Source organism: Pseudophryne corroboree, chromosome 5, assembly GCF_028390025.1.
Source record: "Pseudophryne corroboree isolate aPseCor3 chromosome 5, aPseCor3.hap2, whole genome shotgun sequence".
Lineage (NCBI taxonomy): Eukaryota > Metazoa > Chordata > Amphibia > Anura > Myobatrachidae > Pseudophryne > Pseudophryne corroboree.
The window spans coordinates 509,751,323-509,772,658 of record NC_086448.1 but is presented as its reverse complement, the minus strand read 5'-3'; the positions used below and the strand labels follow the sequence as shown (position 1 = coordinate 509,772,658).

At 43.8% G+C, this 21,336-nt stretch overlaps 1 protein-coding gene across 1 annotated transcript in view; it reads right to left on the bottom strand.

Moving 5' to 3' along the window:
* Positions 1-1,823: 1,823 nt before the first annotated feature.
* The window catches only part of NQO2 (N-ribosyldihydronicotinamide:quinone dehydrogenase 2), a 116,876-nt gene continuing 97,363 nt past the window's right edge, over positions 1,824-21,336 (bottom strand). The window contains exon 5 of the mRNA XM_063925207.1: positions 1,824-1,997. Coding sequence (XP_063781277.1) covers positions 1,824-1,997 — 174 coding nt within the window. The remainder of the gene's footprint in view (positions 1,998-21,336) is intronic.

The window sequence follows — 21,336 nt, the reverse complement described above, 5'->3', positions numbered from 1 at the left end:
AGTAAGTTTCTGCAAGATAATCCCCCATTTACGTTGTGATAAAAAGGATTTTTAATTGAATAACCTTTCCTCACGCCACACGGTTTTTATCTGATATAATATAAATATTGTATACCTTTTAAAATAGAATGCATGACATTGAATGGGTTGGGTACAAAATTCCGGAAGTCGCGATCCCGACAGTCAGAATACCGACAGCAGGATCCCGAAGGTCAGAATATTGACGGATCGCAGTAAGTATTTTTACCCTGCCCCTACCCCTACCCTTCCCCCAGCCTAACTCTGCTCTCCCCTCCTGCAGCCTAACCCTTTCCTCCCTCTCCCACAGCCTATCCCTAACCCTCCTGCTAGTGCCTTATCCTAATCCCAACCCCAATACTTACCTTTGGGATCCATTGGGATACTGATCGGGATCCCGCTGTCAGTATTTTGAATGTCGGGATTCCGAAATCCGACTGCCGGAATTCTGACCCCATCCACATTGAATCATTATACTGTAGCATGGGGCAAAGTTCTAAATACCAAAGTAGAGTGGACAATTTACTGAAAGATGACTTGGGTTCCTGTACAAGAGTTTTCAAATGCTACTCCCCATATACTATTACCCCCTATACTTTTATGTTAACATCAGACACTGACTTTTATTATTACTAAGCTTATAAATTGTTATTAACATAAGATTTATTTTTTACTAAACATGCCATTATTGAGATTTTCTTTAAACAATTATCTCCCTTTATTATTCATTAAAAACCCTTTTTCCTTTCTCTTGAGCATTTCCATAATTAATATCAACATAAGAACTGCATTGCATTTTTGCTCCCATTTATGTACATGCTCCATCAACATCACTTAAAATTTTATGTAACCTATAAATGCACAGAAGCTATTATTTTTGTCTGAGGCTTTACTGATATCAGCTGATACTGCAACAAGATTAATCAATAAAATAACCTTACAGCTGCCACTGAACTAGACATTCCTTAATGGTTAGTTATGCCCCGTAGACACGGGGGAGATGTGTGCTGAGCGATCTAGCACAAACCGCTCAGCACACATCTCTCCCGCGATGTGAAATGAGTGACCTCACTAGATTTGGCATGTATGCATGTCAAATCTAGAGCCGACGATAGCAACGCGCGGTACGCTGTCGCCGGCACCCTACACACGGAGAGATCTGTGCTTAATTTCAAAGCAATTTAGGCAGATTGCTTAGAATTTAAGAACGGACCTCTCCGTGTGTACCCCCCTTTAGTAAGTGAGCAGTAAATCATAGGCATAATTACTGCTAACATATAACCATTTACATATTAGACTGTATTCTGTCTCGCAGAGGGCCTGATTCATAGGTGGACGCAAGGCGGGTTGGTGCTGCGTGTTCGGTCGCATCGGAGCTGAGAAGTAATGTAAATGCTGCTGGTGCTGTCTATTCTAATTAGACGCCTACCGCTGGCTTCTCAGATACGCTGCATGCATCTCAAGATGCAGCATTGGATGAACATTGGGAACATTGCACGGACCATCGGATATCTGAACAACCCTGTGGTTTCTCAGAATGTCCACCACAACTAAGCTGCCAGGGCCAGTGAATCTACATCTGAAGACGCAATCACTGGATTCAGAACACTCACCATCACAGCCTCCAAACGTCTGCAGCCTGTCATTCAAACTACAACTAACAGCATACTGTGATTGGCGTCGCAATAGTATAGCGGCACATACGAACTGCAGCTCCTACGCATATGCAGACCATATAACATTGGTCAGTTGAGACTTGATCAATACTGCATTCACCTCTGATTCAGGCCCAGAAACTTGTGTACCTAGTGGAAGTACCAAGGTGGTGTGCAATCAATAGGTTTTTCATCCCAAATGTTCTCCAGTCTTTGAGCCCAATAAATGAGCATTTCTTTTCTGTGTTCTTCACTCACAAACTCTGGTGCATAAGATACTTGAGGAGTGAGGACTTGAAATCCGCAGAAGTGCATTATTCCATGCTGAGAAAACATGCAGTAGAAAGCACACTGTTAGAAATATAGGTTTCTTTACTCTTGGTTCCCAGCAAACTATGAATAATCTTCACAAATATATATGTTTAAATACCTGAACCTTATCAGACGTAAAGATGTGTGATATTTAATAAGTGAAGCATGATTTTATATCTATATTAGCTGTTCTACCCGTTCTTCGCACGTGAGTTTCTGATTTTCACAGTTCTACATATAAATGAGTGTTAAAAATTTCGTAACTCTATAGAGATGTACATTTGAGACGTCTTAATGTAAGTAATATTAATCCATGGTTCTTGTCGTTACCTGAGGAGCACACTTAGAAGACACGGTAAAAAGTGACAGAACTATTTTTGTAGTGTTTTAAATTCTACACACTGGAGGTGCAATCCAAATTTTGAACCAATTGTCCATTTGGGCGTTATCGTTCACGCAACGCAAGCCATGTATCGGTAATGATGTCATTATGTCAACCTCCTTTTCATCCCCTTAGGAGAGGTTTATTAAAATTTGAATTATGTTTTTCTATTTCCCACATGAAGAATGTTACATTTCAGCTTCCTAACATATTGGGAAGTAAGAAAATTTGTGATGAGTGAGGGGCTTTTGCATTTATATTTATATATATATATATATATATATGTATATATAAAAACAAGTGTCCCGACTGACAGATCAACGCCCAGCCCAAACCCCTAGACCTAGATACATAAAATTCTTTGATGTAAGCACACACAAAGCAGTTTTTTTTTTATTTGACTCCTAAAGGGGTGAAAAGGGGTAAATGTGTCTAGTTGTCTGAGGTTATTGGGTGACAAATCAACATGCAACTAGTGTTGCAGGATGGAAGTTCATTGTCTGGGATGAGTAGTGGCTCGAGAGGCGGGGCTGCTGCACTGTCCAATATACAAATAGGGAAACCACAACAACTGCCAGTGATGTTTGACAACATTTGTGGTGGCAGTTGGGATGGCTCCTCTATTTGAATAATGGACTGTGCTGCAGCGCCACCAACCTCTCAAGCCGCTACTTCTGAGGACTTAACACTTGGACTAAGTCAAGACTCACTTAGGCATGGTGTATGATTCTGATGTGGCTTACAAGACAGACAGCACTGTAGCCCTGGTTACCATGAGCCACAAGTGCCAGTGCTGCAATGCTCACAAGTGGAAGCATAAGGCCCTCAGTATGTGCTGCAATGCTGGCAACGTGCAGCTCCTACCCTTCTGGGCAATAACTAAACATAATAGATTCCCTCTCTCAGAGTGGTAGGATCTAATGTCCCTGCCACAAATACAGGCATTTGCACAGTACTTACAGTCAGTAAATCACAGTGGGGTAAATGTATGAAGCAGTGATAAGAGTGGAGAAGTGAGCCAGTGGAGAAGTTTTCCATGGCAACCAATCAGCTCCTCTGTATAATTTTATAGTGTGCAAATTATAAATGTCACTTCAATGCTGAAATGTTTGCCATGGGCAACTTCTCCACTGGCTCACTTCTCCACTCTTATCACTGTTTCATACATTTACCCCAGTGTCTCTTAACAGGTCTGCTGCTTGTTTGCCCAGGTAGTGAGACCCTGAGCCAAGCTTTTATCAGCCTCTTACAGGTGCATACACTAATTAGCCTGCTCTCAGGATGAAGGCCTAAAGACCCAAAATGGGCCTTGTGGATTGTGCCCTCTCTTCTATCTCACATCTACACCCCTGGAATCCTTATCTGCCGTCTACAACATTTTCTCAGCAGAGAAACCACAAACATCTTCCTGGGGTTTTAAAACACATAAGCCAGAAACCAGGGATAAACATATCTCCCATTTATCACTTTACCAGTGCTCCTATCACATCCCCCTGCATCCCCCCCCCTTTGTTTTGACCTGTGTGTTGCAAACAACTACAGACCCCAACAAAACACATGAGACAAAGTGTCTGCCTTGGCCAGTTGGTTTCCTGGCCTGTGCCCTACTGAAAATTTAAAGTTTTGCAATGTCAAGAACCACCTTGTATTTCTCCCAGTGCTCTCTTTATTCTCAGACATTCATTTCAATGGGGCATGATCAGTGATCAACCTGAATTTTCTTCCCAGCAAATAGTAGTACCTCAGAGTTTCTAATGGCCACTATTACCAATGCTTCTTTCTTGACAGTGGCATGGTTTTTCTTGTGTATTTATAACTTTTTGCTCAAGTAAATTAGAGGATCTCCTTCAACCTCTTTGTTTTGGAACAGGACTGCACCCATCCCTACATCCGATGCATCAGTTTGCACCACAAATTCTCTTCGTCTACAATCCATTCTTTGTTAGAGTTAATATTACAATTCATTAAGGTGCATTAACATAATACATAGAAACACACCCCTGGTTTCAATAAAACAAGTATAAATAAATATACAGTGGGACATTATGGTTTCAATCACAAATCTTTTTCGTTATTCACATTTTCACAAGTTATTGTGTCCATCTATTTTTTATAAAAAATAATAATAATTAACTGGTTTGTTTAAATAAAGAAGTTTTACATAAAGTATATTAAAAGTTGTTTGAAATGTGTGCACCAGCGCAAGACAACTTCTTTCTTATTTTTGTCTGTAACTGTTCTGTCACACAGCAGGCTCTGAGACCCTCTAAACACACCCTTGTGGAAGAAGTCCCACTTCTTTCATTCACTTATGTTTTAACAAATTGTCATACATTTTTTCTTCACAAGAAGGAAGTTATTTGTTATGTATCACTTGTTTACACTGCAGCGGCATGGCACGGCAGCCCGGCATCCGGTTACCTAGCAACATGGTCTCCTGGACTACAGGACATGCCCAGGCCATGACGCGTCTCACAGGAGCTGAGACGAAAGTCGTTCCCTCCCCCGGATGCCGTTATTCCAGCTGGCGAGTCTTCAGTTTTTATAAGTTACTTTTTATGCACATCTCACTTTATCTTCCCTGCCCGTGACGTTGTCTTTGCTGTGTGATGTATTAAACACGCTTCACTATATTTTTAGATTCCTCCAAGTGCCGCTGCTTGTTGGATTTACGTACGGTATTACTATGGTTCCAGAAGGCACCAGAGCCAGTTGATATCCAGGCTTGGTGAGTGCCGATACCCATTCCCTGTGTATATGCATCTGTTTTTAAATGGAATTTGTGGATTCTGTGGATATTACAAACTTTCTTTTTGCATTGATTGGAGGTGCTGGTTCTTGGTTCTGGACTATATATATATATATATATATATATATTGATAAAGCTAAATATTTATCTTATAACATTCACTATATGTGGGTAAGAGACTCAGTACGCAATTGGCGTATGGGGTACCGTAAGGGTACGCACTTAGTGTAGCAGACGCTTAGCCTTGGTTGAGACGCACATACGGCACGCTCGCTCACAGCTTAACGCTTGGTGTCGAGCACACTATAGGCGGCCGACTACCGTAATGCTACGCTACCAGCGTAGCGGACGCTCGTGACCACGAGGGGAACACGAGCGGCGCAGACACTCACGGGATGACACTCAGTAAACCTTGTATGCAACACAATGAAAGGCTGAGCCTATACTGTAAACCTTGGTTTTGTAATGTGAGCACAATGCAATGCTAATTAACCTCTATTGTATGAAAGCCTCTTGAGCGATTGAGACGCTCTGAATACTCTCAGCAATGTAATAAACACACAATACCTTGCTAAGGTTCCAAAACCTTTACTAACAATATCTAGCTATATAAAAAGGGGAAAACAGTTAACAGTTCATACACTACAGGCTAACATCAATATCTAAACATAATAACTACACATATACAATATACAACAGTTTAACAATAACAGAGAGAGGGAGATAGTATGGCAAATACAAACAGAGAATAAGTTGGTTACAGAGAATAACTTACACACTGGGAACAATCGCTGCGCAGTCCTAGTACCAGCTCTCTAGTTAGTCAATGATGAAAACCGTTGTGGAGAGAAGACTGAGCTGGCCAGGCTGGCTGTTCTTATATACACTGCGTACAGTACACTACAAAGGGACCTATAATCTCATTGTTCATTGGACACAGGAATGTCTCCTCGCATTATAACAAAAGGTCATAGGTTAGTTTGAACAGGTGGGCTGTGACTATATCGAACTGCTCAGGTGGGAGGGAATCTCAGGATTCCCGCCGCATGGATAATGAACTGCAAATATAGTAAATGTCCAGAAACTACTAATAGACATAACTATACGCAGGAGCGATTAATCTTTACCTAACCAGCACCGGATTGTTTCTAATAAAATGTTCTTTAGTTAGGTACCAAACACCACTGCTCAAACCCTGTCTGACCCTTCGTATCATGCAAAGAGGAATTCCTCTGTCCAGGAACCAGTTACAATAAACAAACTTACAGTTATTATTAAGGGGAACATTACCTATAAAACATACTATTTGGATTTACTATGTAACGATTGAGTCGCCCGCTAGACGCACACAAACTCTACCGTAAATGCACATACCACGCGCCAATGCGCACGGCCGTAGAAGCTCCATTACGCAACTGCGAATATGCGCACGCACGGGAGAGAATGTGCACGGGCAAGCGCATGGGGTGAATATATGGCAACGTGCAGCATGATATTTTTCCGACTTTGACAGTCCACCCTTTGGCAGTCATCAATAACTGCCACTTCCTAAAACAGTTCAAAAAAAAAAAAAATATATGTCATCATGTAAATACCTTTTTATGATTGGGTAAAGGGAGGAGAGGAGAAGGTGGGAAAAAGGTATGACCTAGTGAGATAGTAGAAGCATGTGTGTATGAATCCATGTTTGAGGGGTCATGTATCATTGTGCCGTACGTGTTTTAAATCAAGCTTCGAGGTATTGCGAAGTATACATTTGAATCCTTCTTATCCCGTGTCAGGGATCTGTGGATGGGCTTTCAAACTCTACCGAGCTCTTTTCGGCTTTTGGTTGCAACAAATGGGGAGCACATTTAGTTGATGATACATGAAGGGGGGGGAACATGTGAATGCCGATATATGTGTCTATATTCCCTATCGACTATGTGTGTCATTACCTGGATGTTGTAGAGATGAGGATAAGAAACAATCGTTATAAATGCAGTCGTAAACTATGTGAGTTTAAATAAACAGTCGCCGATTGAAGTCTTGTCTGATGTCTTGTCTTGATGTACATGTTGTCTGATGTCTCTCGGTGATTTTGCTATAAATAGTGAGCAAAAGTTGTTCCATTGTCCATAAAGTTACAGTCTCTAAAGTATTGGGCTATAGTAAAAGTTAAAGTCACTAGGGATATTGGGGGTCTGTGGCATAGTCCATCAATGGTCTGTATAAAAGAGGTTGTCAAATTCTTCTTCCAAGCGGATGTCTTTGTACCTTGGAGGAAAACAAAGGAGAAACGGGTGAAAGAAACGGACCGTGGAATCACATTTTCACAACATTGTCTCTATCGTTGGGTCATAAATCAAATTAGTTGTTGTTATTACAGTGTCTTCGCTCCTCAGACTCATCACTCTGGTACTACCTTTACACTTCGTTAAAGTCCGAACGCATCTAAATATCAGGCCAACCAATATGACGACTCCCAGAATACACAAGAGAAATTTCCCTACGTCCATTATAATACCTTGGGTCCATTCTCCTAAACAGGAGAACCAATTTCGTGGGTTCAACCATGACACCCAACTGGTCAGCATATTACCCACAGCAGCGAGTGTGAGATTGTGTTTCCTTCGAAACTCCCACTTTAATTGTAAAATGTCATCCATCTTTTGGTCTATGACCTCGGCTGGGTCCTCCGTGCTGTTTGTAATGTACGTGCAGCACTTTATTCCATATTGAGTTGCTAGGGTAACACAATACCCGCCTGTCACTGCTGTGAGGTAATTGAGAATCATCCTATGCTGAACCAGCTCTGTTTTGTAGGCTTGTAACTCTTTCCCAGTGTACCCAGGGCCGGCAACAGACATTTTGGGGCCCGGTACAGTGATATCTCTGGGGCCCCCTCAGAGCAACGGAATTTGCTGCGCTATATCTACAGTATACAGATATTTAAATATTTATCTCCCTCCTTCCTCCCCCACACACACCACAGTTGGTCTCTCCCCAATAACTCCATGATGATTCCCTGCTCACATCCCTGCCGGACACTATGAGGCATATACTTGGGGCCCCTCTGATCCTTGGGGCCCGGTACAGGTGTCCCCTTTGACCCCCCCTGTCGCCGGCCCTGAGTGTACCTGAACGTGTCGTCATACATTTCGGTGATATTGTCTAACAAGTTCGCTAGCGCAGATATATATTTATAATTTATCACTCCTCTGGCGGTACGAGTGATATCTAACGCGAGTAGGAATTGAATCCCGGTGGATTCATGGATCAGATCAGAGGCCGGATGCTCTGTCCTCTCTATCAGGTGCCGTTTAACGATGTGCTCGTAATGAGTGTGAGTATAAGGAGCTTGGGCACCGCGGTGAATGTCTTTCATTTTGTTATGGGATACAGTCATTACTTCAGGCAGTATTTTTCCAATGTAACACAATCCCTCTGAGTTTGGGGCAAGCCACTTATACGCCTTTCTCCCACATATGAAATATGCATCATCGGGGAGAACATATGGGACGGAGTATGACATTACCATGTTACAAATTTTCCATGTGAAATCTCCTAACCCTAACTCTCCCATCTGTCTAGTACACGTATCAGGTTGTACGATATGTGCACAGTATCCTGGTGATACTTCTCCAACTCGCATGGTCCTACTTCCTAGAGTATACCTATACCGGAAATATTTTCCATGGTCGGCTATCTGGCGTATAAGTTCTGTGTCTATGGGCATTCTATCGGCTCTATATGAAAATGTCATGGTTTGATTACTCCATGACACTTCCCAATTTCCCGGCTTTCGGGGATTGGAAATGTTAAAGCATACTAAATACCTATCCACATGATACTGGTGGAGCTTCAAACTAGGAGGACTAGAGATATTAAACCTCTTGTCCACCAGCCTCCCACCACTTAACTCAAGTACCTCTCCTACAGTTAAAGGGAATGGTACTAGTCCTGATTTGCTATGACCTTGAGGTACTTGAGAGCATACCCAACAGTCTGTCTGATTTAACACTTTACCCACTAAGGAGTGATAGTCACTCAATGGATGCCGGTCCATGTGGACATTAAAACTGGACTGACATTTCTTGATGCACCCATCCTCAACTATATTGTCACAATGCCTACAGATGCAGTTCTCTTCAGCTAACAATCCTTCACAATTCCTTCTATTGTCAATGCTACCAGATCGTTTTCTGATACTCGCCTTTACTCGGTGATTATGTCGCTCTTGGAAATTTACGCCTCCATCCTGGTCATCAGAACCCATTCCCGATCCTTTCTCGACCTAAATGGTACTCTCATCGAAACAGACTGCTCTGGTCAACATCATGGTCAACAGGAAAATCCGGATCACAGTCTCTTGGGGCAAGTCCATGTTAGAGGAGTAAAAGGAGAAAAATAAGAAGGGGGAAGGGAAATAGGAGGGAGATGGGAACTGGAGAAAATAACAAATGGGGAAAAGAAATCTGGTTCGACAAACGCCTCCGATCTTATTATTCTCAGCGCTCAGGTGTCGTCTCAATCTTCCCGGAACAGACACTCTAGTGATACAACCTCTACCGTCTGTCCTTTATCACGGGACCTCTCTGGGTCAGCAACCTTTTTACAATGAGACGAATGGACCCAAGTCTCTCTCTCGGCAACCTTCAATGCTGTTGTGCTGGTCAATAAGACTTGATATGGTCCTTCCCATCTGTCAATAAGGCAACCTGAGCGTAGAAAATTCTGTATCATTACATAATCCCCAGGTTCAATGTCATGACAATTATTGTCTGGCAAATCAGGAATCACCAACTTTAGATTATCATTCTGATTCCTCAATTGCTTACTCATTTTAACCAAATACTTTACGGTTACTTCATTGTTACATTTCAAATCATCCTGGGGGTTAATCATAACATGGGGTTGTCGACCAAACAGAATTTCAAAAGGAGACAGATTAAGAGGGGACCTGGGAGTGGTTCTGATGCTGTATAATACGATTGGCAAAGCTTCGGGCCACAACAATCCTGTTTCAGCCATTACCTTGCTTAATTTGTTTTTAATAGTGCTGTTTACTCTTTCCACCTTCGCACTCGCCTGGGGGCGGTACGGAGTGTGCAGCTTACTATTAATTCCCATCAACTTACACATTGTTTGAAAGACTTCACCTGTAAAATGGGTACCCCTAGCACTCTCAATGATTCTAGGGATACCGTACCTACACACAAATTCCTGCACAATTTTCTTTGCAGTAAACACAGCGGTATTTGTGGCCGCGGGAAATGCTTTAACCCAATTTGAGAACACGTCAATACAAACCAATACATATTTTAAATTTCTACAAGGTGGCAATTGTATAAAATCAATTTGTATTACCTGAAAAGGGCCGTCTGTCGGAGGGATATGGGATGGCTCTGTCGGTATTGCCTTTCTGATATTCTTCCTCAAGCAGGTGAGACATGTCATCGCTCTTTTACCCGCATGGGAAGAAAATCCTGGGACGCACCAATAAGCTCTTACCAACTTACACATTCCTTCTTTGCCTAGATGAGTCAGCCCATGTGCCGCCTCCGCTAGACTTGGAAGGTATGCTCTGGGTGCCACTGGCTTACCCTGTCCATCTGTCCAGAGTCCTGAGGACTCCTGGCCATATCCTTTTGACCTCCAAACTGCCTTTTCTTGTGGTGAACCAAATTTTGCATTTCATATAATTTCTGTGTGTTTACAGTATCAAATACCATCAGTTGTGTACTGTCTGTTTGTATGGGGTTACTGGCTGCTGATTTAGCAGCTTTGTCTGCTCGGCTGTTACCAAGTGATACCGGCTCTTGGCTATACGTGTGAGCTTTACACTTGATTACAGCCACTCTGTCGGGTTCCTGTATCGCTGTTAGAAGTCTTTTGATGTGGGCTGCATGCGCTACGGGTGTGCCGGCTGCCGTCCTGAAATTTCTGAGGCGCCATAGGGCCCCGAAATCATGGACTACTCCGAAGGCGTACCTAGAATCTGTGTAGATATTGGCTGACTTGCCTTTAGCCAATTCGCATGCTCTGGTTAGGGCAACCAGTTCAGCAACTTGTGCTGAGTGTGGTGGGCCTAGGGGTTCCGCTTCTATGGTACCTTGGTCATCTACGACTGCGTATCCAGTACACAAGTCTCCCGAGTCCGTCTGTCTGTGACAACTACCGTCAGTGTAGAAAGTAAAATCTACATCTTCCAGTGGGTTGTCACTGATGTCAGGCCTTGCCGTGAAATTTTGGGTCAAACATTCCATACAATCACGTGTGTCGCTGTCCTTACTAAATCCTCCTTCACCATCACTCTCATCCTCCACCCTTTGTGCCTGTCCAGGCACACCTGGGAGATATGTTGCAGGATTTAGTGCGCTGCATCTCCTTATGGTGATGTTTACGGGGGCCACCAACGCCAATTCCCATCTTATAAACCGTGCTGATGAGACGTGTCTGGTTTGGGCAGAATTCAGTAAAGCTGACACTGCATGTGGTGTATGAATTGTGAGGTTGTGTCCTAGCACTACATCTTCGCTTTTACTTACTAGCAATGCTATTGCTGCAACGCTTCGCAAGCATGTGGGGAGGGATCGCGCTACCGTGTCTAGCTGAGCGCTATAGTAGGCTACCGGCCTGCTGGCATCACCATGTTTCTGGGTTAAGACACCTGCTGCGCACCCAGCACTCTCTGTTCCGTACAGTTCAAAGGGTTTTCCATAATCTGGCATGCCTAATGCTGGTGCCTGCGTTAGGCACTGTTTAAGTCTCTCAAATGCCATCTCAGACTCGTCTGTGTGCGAAATCCGATCAGGTTTGTTTGAGGAGACCATCTCCTGTAAAGGCAAGGCCAGTATGGAAAAACCTGGGATCCAGTTACGGCAATACCCACACATTCCTAAAAACGTTCTAATCTGTTGCTGGGTTTGTGGCAGGGTCATGTCACGAATTGCTTGAATTCTATCAGCGGTAAGGTGTCTCAGGCCTTGTGTTAGGCAGTGTCCCAAATACTTCACCCTGGTCTGGCATAATTGTAACTTATCTTTGGAAACCTTGTGTCCTGTGTCTGAAAGATGAAACAGGAGTTGTTTCGTATCTCTCAGGGACGCTTCTAGTGAATCAGAACACAGCAGTAAATCATCCACGTACTGTATTAATACTGATCCACTCTCAGGTTGGAAAGACTGTAAACAATCATGCAAGGCCTGAGAGAAAATACTTGGACTGTCAATGAAACCTTGTGGTAATCGAGTCCAGGTGTACTGAACTCCTCTGTATGTAAATGCGAATAAGTATTGACTGTCAGGGTGCAGAGGTACCGAGAAGAAGGCGGAGCAGAGGTCAATCACAGTGAAAAATTTGGCAGTGGGAGGGATTTGCATAAGGATGACAGCTGGATTTGGCACTACGGGGAATTGACTCTCAACTATTTTGTTGATCCCTCCTAGATCCTGCACTAATCTGTAACCCCTCCCCCCACTCTTTTTAACAGGGAAGATGGGACTATTGGCAGTGCTGGACGTTCTTACCAGAATGCCCTGTTGTAGCAAGCGCTCTATTACAGGGAAAACTCCTAACTCCACCTCTGGCTTCAGAGGGTATTGTGGGATTTTTGGAGCTATCCTACCATCTTTTACTTGTACAACTACTGGGGCTACGTTTGCCATTAATCCAGTGTCTTGTCCATCCTTGGTCCAAAGTGATTCCGGTATCTGGGAAATCATTTCCTCTACCTTGGACGGACACCTATTTACAACAACAGTGTGTGACATTAATCTTGTTGGGGAGTCTAGCATATCCTGCACTTCCTGAGCGTGGTTTTCGGGTATGTCCAAGAACACACCTTCAGGAGTACAATATATGACACATCCCATTTTGCACAGTAAATCTCTCCCTAGGAGATTAGTCGGAGCCGATGCAGCCAGCAGAAAAGAATGCTTGGTATGCAAAGGCCCTATCGTAATCTCTGCAGGTTTGCTTAAAGGGTAGTGCTGTACTACTCCTGTTACTCCCATGGCTGGAATTGTTTTACCAGTGGTTCTCATGCCCACGGTCGAATTTATCACTGACTTGGCCGCCCCCGTATCTACAAGGAAATTTAGAGATTTACCAGCTACATCAATTGTGACCTCAGGTTCATTTCCAAGGCTCGCAATTAATTTCACTGGCTGCAGACTACAGGTGTGGCCCCACCCCTATTGTATGTGGTGGCCTCCCTGCATTGCGCTGGCAGCTATTACCTGTGAAGGGGGTAAATGGGAACTATCAGAGACTTGCCAGTCTCTTCTTGGGGGATACCTTTTTGTTTCCCCTGCGTGTGGCTCATAACTCCGTCTCTGCGGTCCTTGATCCCAATTTCGTGTGTCATGTCGTTGTCTAGGGGGTTGATATGATTTTTGTGCATTTTTCGATCTACAGTCTCGTGCAAAATGTCCCTCTTTATGACAGTAATAACAAGTTACCACATTTGACTTACCCACAGGGGTCGGAGACTTATACTGAGGTGGCCTTGTGGTCAGGGCCTGTATACTTACGGCCATTAACTTATCACTCTGTGACTCCCTGTGTCTGGTGATGTTCCGATCATGATCAATAGCGGCCTCTCTCAAAGTAGCCACCGACAAACCTCGCCAACATGGTTGGGTGGTCTGTACCCTCGTCCTCAATACTTCCTTTAAACCATCCATTAACACAGATACTGCTACTTCTCTATGATTCACATTTGTCTTAATGTCTTCTATTCCTGTATACTTAGCCATTTCCTGTAGTGCCCGATGAAAATAATCAGCAGCTGTTTCTCCCTCTTTTTGTTTGATGGAGAAAATTTTGTTCCATTTGGCAACAGCTGGGAAATACTCTCTTAACTGTAAATTTATTCTCTTTACATTATCTTGGTTGTACACATCCGTAAGGGGTACCTCTTCATCTAATTTACAGTCAGCTATAAATCTCGCTGAGTCGACATTGGAGGGTAAACATGCCCTCAGCAATATCTGCCAGTCTTTGTTATTGGGCTCCACAGTATTTCCTAGCTCTCTAATGTACTTCTGGCTTGCAACTAGATCTTTCCTAGGATCAGGGAATTCAGACACCATTGATCTTAATTCCGTTCGGGAAAAGGGGCAGTGATTGGCGATGTGTCTGACAGGAGTGACTCCTGAAGTGTCAGTTTTCCCATTTGGTACTGCAATTACCCTAACGGGATTAAGTTCAATAACATCATTCTGAGTAGATTCTACAACATGTGGTGCAATGGTTTCAGCATATTGTACAGTGCCGTACTTACCAGTTGATACGACCTCACCTGTCCCTCCACTAGGGGCCTTTGATACTGCTCTTACTGGTTGGGACGTGCCCACTGTTGTTTCTGCTATGGTGGCTGCTAGATAGAGTGCCGATATTGTTGTGGGTTCATCCTCTTGGTCACAATCCTGGGGAAAGTTTAAAACAGGGAACAGCTTGCACGGGTTAGTATTAGCATCAACAATCTTAGTTACATTATTCTTAACATTTATACAGTTACTAAGTGCATGTTTATCATACACCAGTGTGCCATTCTCTGTAACCACCTTCTCTCCCGTTATGTATGGTGGTGGTGGCGCGGTGGCTATCAGTTTTCTGATAGGGTTAGATCCAGCCGCTTGAGCCAATCCTCTTTGTATTTCACCTTCCTGTTGCCATAACTGTAAATAATCATAATGTTTGATCCGTCTCTTTGCAGATTTAATGAGACATATCCTTCTCCTTAGATTTTGTAACACCTCGGGACTAAAACTGCCTACCCGTGGGAACTTTTCCCCGTCATGCACAGTCATTCTTTCCCATTCATCGCACAAAACCTCTGTGTGTGAACCGTATTTCTCACACATGATATACCTTGCCGACCCGATTGGTCGGTTTACTAAGTCAACCTGAACCGAGATTGATCGCCCCCTACCTGAACAACTGGCCCCCATCTTTGCAGGTGTTGCTTTCACTACCTCTGACCTTCAAATCAGGGTCTTCAGCGAACCCTTACAAAAACCAAGATGTCCGGGGTAGGCCGGCGGAGGTTTACCGAGTACCTCCACTCACTCCTCGCCCACGTTGGCCAGTACTGCAATCACTGACTCAGAGCTGCTGTACCCAACCTAGGGCCCCTATGAACCTTTATTTACTGGAACATGTGGATGTGATCCGAAGAGCACTTAACCCTTCCCAGTAACTATTGGTTGTTAGAGAATTCCCGAGTTCCCAGCGAACCTCCCTTAAAATAAAAAAAATTACACAAATCACGTTAGAATGTACAAATAGCGTTTATGACCCCTCTAGCGTACGCAAATGGTACTGGGTCAAGTTACTAACTAATGCACACAATTACGTGCGGTACAATCGTTCTGCACATAAGCAACTAATCTTATGTGCGGAGCGACCAGTGGAATCGAAAATTGCGGCTGCGAATTCCTTCAGCCAGAGCTTAATGGCCTATATGGGTACCGCACCAACCCTTCCTGGTGTTGTGCTCCTTTACTCTTTATCTATAGCGGACTTCCAAGTCTGCTGTACCTGGAACTTCTGGTCTGTGCTACAGTAGACCTCCTGGTCTGTGCTACAGTAGACCTCCTGGTCTGCTATACTCTAATGCTCTTCTTTTAATATGTTTAACAAGGGATGCCTCCCAAGCCACCGTGCCGTCGCTTACACGTATGTACCTCACGAGAACTCGATGATTTCCTGTGGTTCCACCCAAAAATTAGAAACTTATATATATGTATACACACTCTTTCACCTCATATACTTTTACTTTCGTTTCTGCGCAGAAATCCCTTTCATTCAGTATCGCAGGCTAATCCCGAAAGGAGTTACAACTAGAGAAGGATCTATTAGCTTAAAATTTAGGACACTGAGATTGACTTGCGCTATTATCTCGTTGCCTCCATATCGCCTACTAAAACAATACTATCGTGTGATTTGTATTATGTGGGCGTACCCAGACGCTCCGTTGCGTAATATATGCTCCGTGCGTCGGCCCTTGCGTCGCGTACGCTAGTCCCGCCCTTTGTTAGAGACACGTGTACGCAAGCCAGGTATATCCACAGAAATACAACTAACACGTTTATATCAAAGTAAATGATCTTTAACTGTAATCATTTACTGAACACCACACAGAACTTCCTTGTATCTTAGGCAAGCCGTGCGCGTGTTTTACAAATTACTCCTTAACGTATTAATTTTACTTTTAACTACCAATAGCAACAAATCTTTCTCAGCACGTTATCAATGATATGTAGCAAGCAGGAAGGTGAGGTGTGAAAATACACAAATAAAAAGAAATGCAGGTGTGTGCGTGTGTTGCGTACGCAAAACAGAGATAAACAGTTTTAAAAGACAATAGCGTTTTGTTCTTACCTTCCGGTTCCGGATTCCACCAACACTCCTACAGCGTAGCGATACAGACGCTTATCTAGTCAGCACTACTGTATCCCTCACCACCAATACGGATACGAAAGGATACGCCTTCCCGCCCTTGCTGACAGATAAAGTCTGTGTTCGCTAGTGCGGATATGTGGAGGACGGACGAGCCGCCAATTGATAAAGCTAAATATTTATCTTATAACATTCACTATATGTGGGTAAGAGACTCAGTACGCAATTGGCGTATGGGGTACCGTAAGGGTATGCACTTAGTGTAGCAGACGCTTAGCCGTGGTTGAGACGCACATGCGGCACGCTCGCTCACAGCTTAACGCTTGGTGTCGAGCATGCTATAGGCGGCCGACTACCGTAATGCTACGCTACCAGCGTAGCGGACGCTCGTGACCACGAGGGGAACGCGAGCGGCGCAGACACTCACAGGATGATACTCAGTAAACCTTGTATGCAACACAATGAAAGGCTGAGCCTATACTGTAAACCTTGGTTTTGTAATGTGAGCACAATGCAATGCTAATTAGCCTCTATTGTATGAAAGCCTCTTGAGCGATTGAGACGCTCTGAATACTCTCAGCAATGTAATAAACACACAATACCTTGCTAAGGTTCCAAAACCTTTACTAACAATATCTAGCTATATAAAAAGGGGAAAACAGTTAACAGTTCATACACTACAGGCTAACATCAATATCTAAACATAATAACTACACATATACAATATACAACAGTTTAACAATAACAGAGAGAGGGAGATAGTATGGCAAATACAAACAGAGAATAAGTTGGTTACAGAGAATAACTTACACACTGGGAACAATCGCTGCGCAGTCCTAGTACCAGCTCTCTAGTTAGTCAATGATGAAAACCGTTGTGGAGAGAAGACTGAGCTGGCCAGGCTGGCTGTTCTTATATACACTGCGTACAGTACACTACAAAGGGACCTATAATCTCATTGTTCATTGGACACAGGAATGTCTCCTCGCATTATAACAAAAGGTCATAGGTTAGTTTGAACAGGTGGGCTGTGACTATATCGAACTGCTCAGGTGGGAGGGAATCTCAGGATTCCCGCCGCATGGATAATGAACTGCAAATATAGTAAATGTCCAGAAACTACTAATAGACATAACTATACGCAGGAGCGATTAATCTTTACCTAACCAGCACCGGATTGTTTCTAATAAAATGTTCTTTAGTTAGGTACCATACACCACTGCTCAAACCCTGTCTGACCCTTCGTATCATGCAAAGAGGAATTCCTCTGTCCAGGGACCAGTTACAATAAACAAACTTACAGTTATTATTAAGGGGAACATTACCTATAAAACATACTATTTGGATTTACTATGTAACGATTGAGTCGCCCGCTAGACGCACACAAACTCTACCGTAAATGCACATACCACGCGCCAATGCGCACGGCCGTAGAAGCTCCATTACGCAACTGCGAATATGCGCACGCACGGGAGAGAATGTGCACGTGCAGCGGGCAACGTGCAGCATGATATTTTTCCGACTTTGACAATATATATACAGGTTGAGTATCCCATATCCAAATATTCCGAAATACGGAATATTCCGAAATACAGACTTGTTTGAGTGAAAGTGAGATAGTGAAACTTTGTTTTTTGATGGCTCAATGTACACAAACTATGTTTAATACACAAAGTTATTAAAAATATTGTATTAAATGACTTTCAGGCTGTGTGTATAAGGTGTATATGGAACATAAATGAATTGTGTGAATGTACACACACTTTGTTTAATGCACAAAATTATAAAAAATATTGGCTAAAATTACCTTCAGGCTATGTGTATAAGGTGTATATGTAACATAAATGCATTCTGTGCTTATATTTAGGTCCCATCACCATGATAACTCATTATGGTATGCAATTATTCCAAACTACGGAGAAATCCCATATCCAAAATACCTCTGGTCCCAAGCATTTTGGATAAGGGATACTCAACCTGTATATATATCACAAAAGTTCCAGAGATTTGGAGGTGCACTCTCACAAGGAAACACTCGCGATGGCTTCTTATTGAATCACCAATAACTGTTATTGTCGACGTTTCGGTCTGGTCACAGGCCTTTATCAAGACAGGTGATGTAATATGTCACATGTTCAGAGATTTTGACAGGTAAGTATAATCTGCAAATGGACAGTAATTACAATTACAAACAATACGCCTCACCGGCCCCTATAGCTGCCGACCAATCACAGAGACAGACCCACCACCAAGATCCCTAATAGGGGTGACAAAAAACAAAATAGGTGAATCGGACTCTCAAAAATTGTCCTCAGTTACCTTGAAAACAAGCTGTTGTCCACACGTTCATTCATAGTTCAAAGATTCCATACTGTTAAATTGCACTAGGAACATAGTCCATACTGTCAAAACAAAGGACCGCATAAGAGGTGCTCTATGTCATCACGTGATTAACAAACTACCAAAGGTATATCAACAATCTATAATACTAAAGACACATATAAAATTTCACTCAATACCTGGCGCTGGTAGCCCTAGGTTACAGATGCAGCGGTGTGGGTGGTAAAGCAACTAGTAAGGCCATCCAACAACAGACTGCAAATCTATCCAGGGAACAATAGCATATGAATCTGTAATACCACATAGTTATTCATACAAACACAGCCAAAAGACCACTGAAGATATAAGTACTTACATCTGACAGGAGGCACAAGCACGCACCGCTGCATGCTGCCTCACTGCCAGATAGCTCTATTTAAACTCCCCGGACCGGAAGGGACGTCCGTTCCCGGAAGTCACTCATTTCAGAGTAAAAAACACGTCTTATAACCAAATTTTTACTTCCTATTAAACTTAATAATGATTAGGGCTCCCCAAGCCATAGCCGCTGCCTGGCGCCGAATGCGAGCAGCGCTAAAAGCCAACGTAGCTAACCAAGCGCACATCATGTACTCGCACTTCCGTGCGCATCAGCACCCGGAAGTGCCTCACCATGTATTCCACCGCTGCTGGTAGGAGACGCGCTCAGCGGCGCGCCCTCAGGGGAAATTTCAATCACTGCGGCCATCTCACAAAACTGACACTTCCGTGCGTGTCAGCTCCTGGCAGCATGTCACTGTGCGTTCCACCGCCGAATAGCAGGGACGCATTCAGTGGCGCACCACCAGTTTACCTAACCACAATTAAGTGCATGAACTGGTAACTTACAATGTATAAAGACCCTAAATAGTAATAAATACCTCAAGTGAGCAAAACAGGAGGCAAGATATACAGTATCTACATATTATATTGTAAAAAAACAAAAAAGGTATAAATTCTTAATCAACCTATAGTGGGTCACCCCCTTTCTTCTGGGGACTTCTGCTGACCCAAAATCGTTAGATTATAGATAAACTACATATATCAGTCTTCAACAAGGTCTGTGCTGAGAAGCAGACACCCAAGAGGTCGGTGGGGCAATCACATAAGAGGTCCCGACGTCACAACACAAAACATAATAACATACATATTAAAAAGCACCTATACATGTGAATTCCTCCAGTACAAGGTAAACCATCAATCCATAAGTATCAGAACCAATATTCGCACCCATATGCAACATATTATAAAAATTGAAAATCAATCAGAATATTTGCGCTGGTGTCCCAATGAAACCAACCCATCAAAGAAATATAGTCAACGGATTGGCTTCATTGAGACCCCTAGGTGCCACAGTGTCCAGAGTATAGATCCAATAACACTCTCGTTGTCTGAGTGCCACACTGCGATCACCACCAGTAAGACTGGGTGGAATCCATTCAATGAGTTTGCACTTGAGGCTCGCCACTTGGTGCCTGGCTTCCAAGAAATGGCGGGCTACCGGCTTATCCATCTGGCCATTAAGGATAGCCGCGTGGATGGATGACCTATGATTGGCCATCCGGTCACGAAATACCCGTGTGGTAAGTCCCACATAGCACAGACCACACGGGCATTTCAGCATATATATAACGAAATCGAGGTGGCAGTACAAGTGGTATTTAAGTTTAATCACCTTTCCTGTATGTGGATGATTAAATGTGGGTCCAGTAATCATGGACCTGCAAGTGGTGCAACTGCCGCATGAGAAGCACCCAGGTTTGGCCCGCATCAAAGAGGTCCAGGGATTCTTACTCTTATCCTTATCAGGGAACATTCTTGGTCTCATAAGGATCTGTTTTAGATTAGCCCCTCTCCTATACGCCATCATTGGTGCTCTGATCTGAGTAAACGGTAAACTATCGTTGTCACGAACCTCGGGCAGCGGCGACCGCGCTTGTCCCTGCGGGTGGCCTGGTCTGCCCGGCGCCTCTCTTCCCCTGACGGTCTCCGGCTTCAGCGGCGGGTCGGCGCTGCTCTCCGGCGGCTTCCTGGAAGCAAGGACGCCGCCATCACAAGCGAGGGCAAGGAGGCGGAGCAGGTCTGACGTCACCTGCCTGCTCCGCCAATCAGGCTAGGGCGGGGAATTTAAAATCAGATACCAGGCAGAGATCCGGTGCCTGAGTATCTTCGTTTCTCCTGCGGAAGCTGTGATTCCAGAGCTCCCTCGTCCCTGCAAGCATCCTGTGCTTCCAAGCATCCTGTGCCTCCAAGCATCCTGAGCCTCCAAGCATCCTGTGCCTCCAAGCATCCTGAGCCTCCAAGCACCTCCGTGCCTCCAATTATCTCCGTGCCTCCAATCACCTCCGTGCCTCCAATTATCTCCGTGCCTCCAATTATCTCCATGCCTCCAATTATCTCCGTGCCTCCAGTTACCTCCAAGCACCTCGTGCCTCCAAGCACCTCATCCCTCCAAACACCTCGGTGTCTCCAAA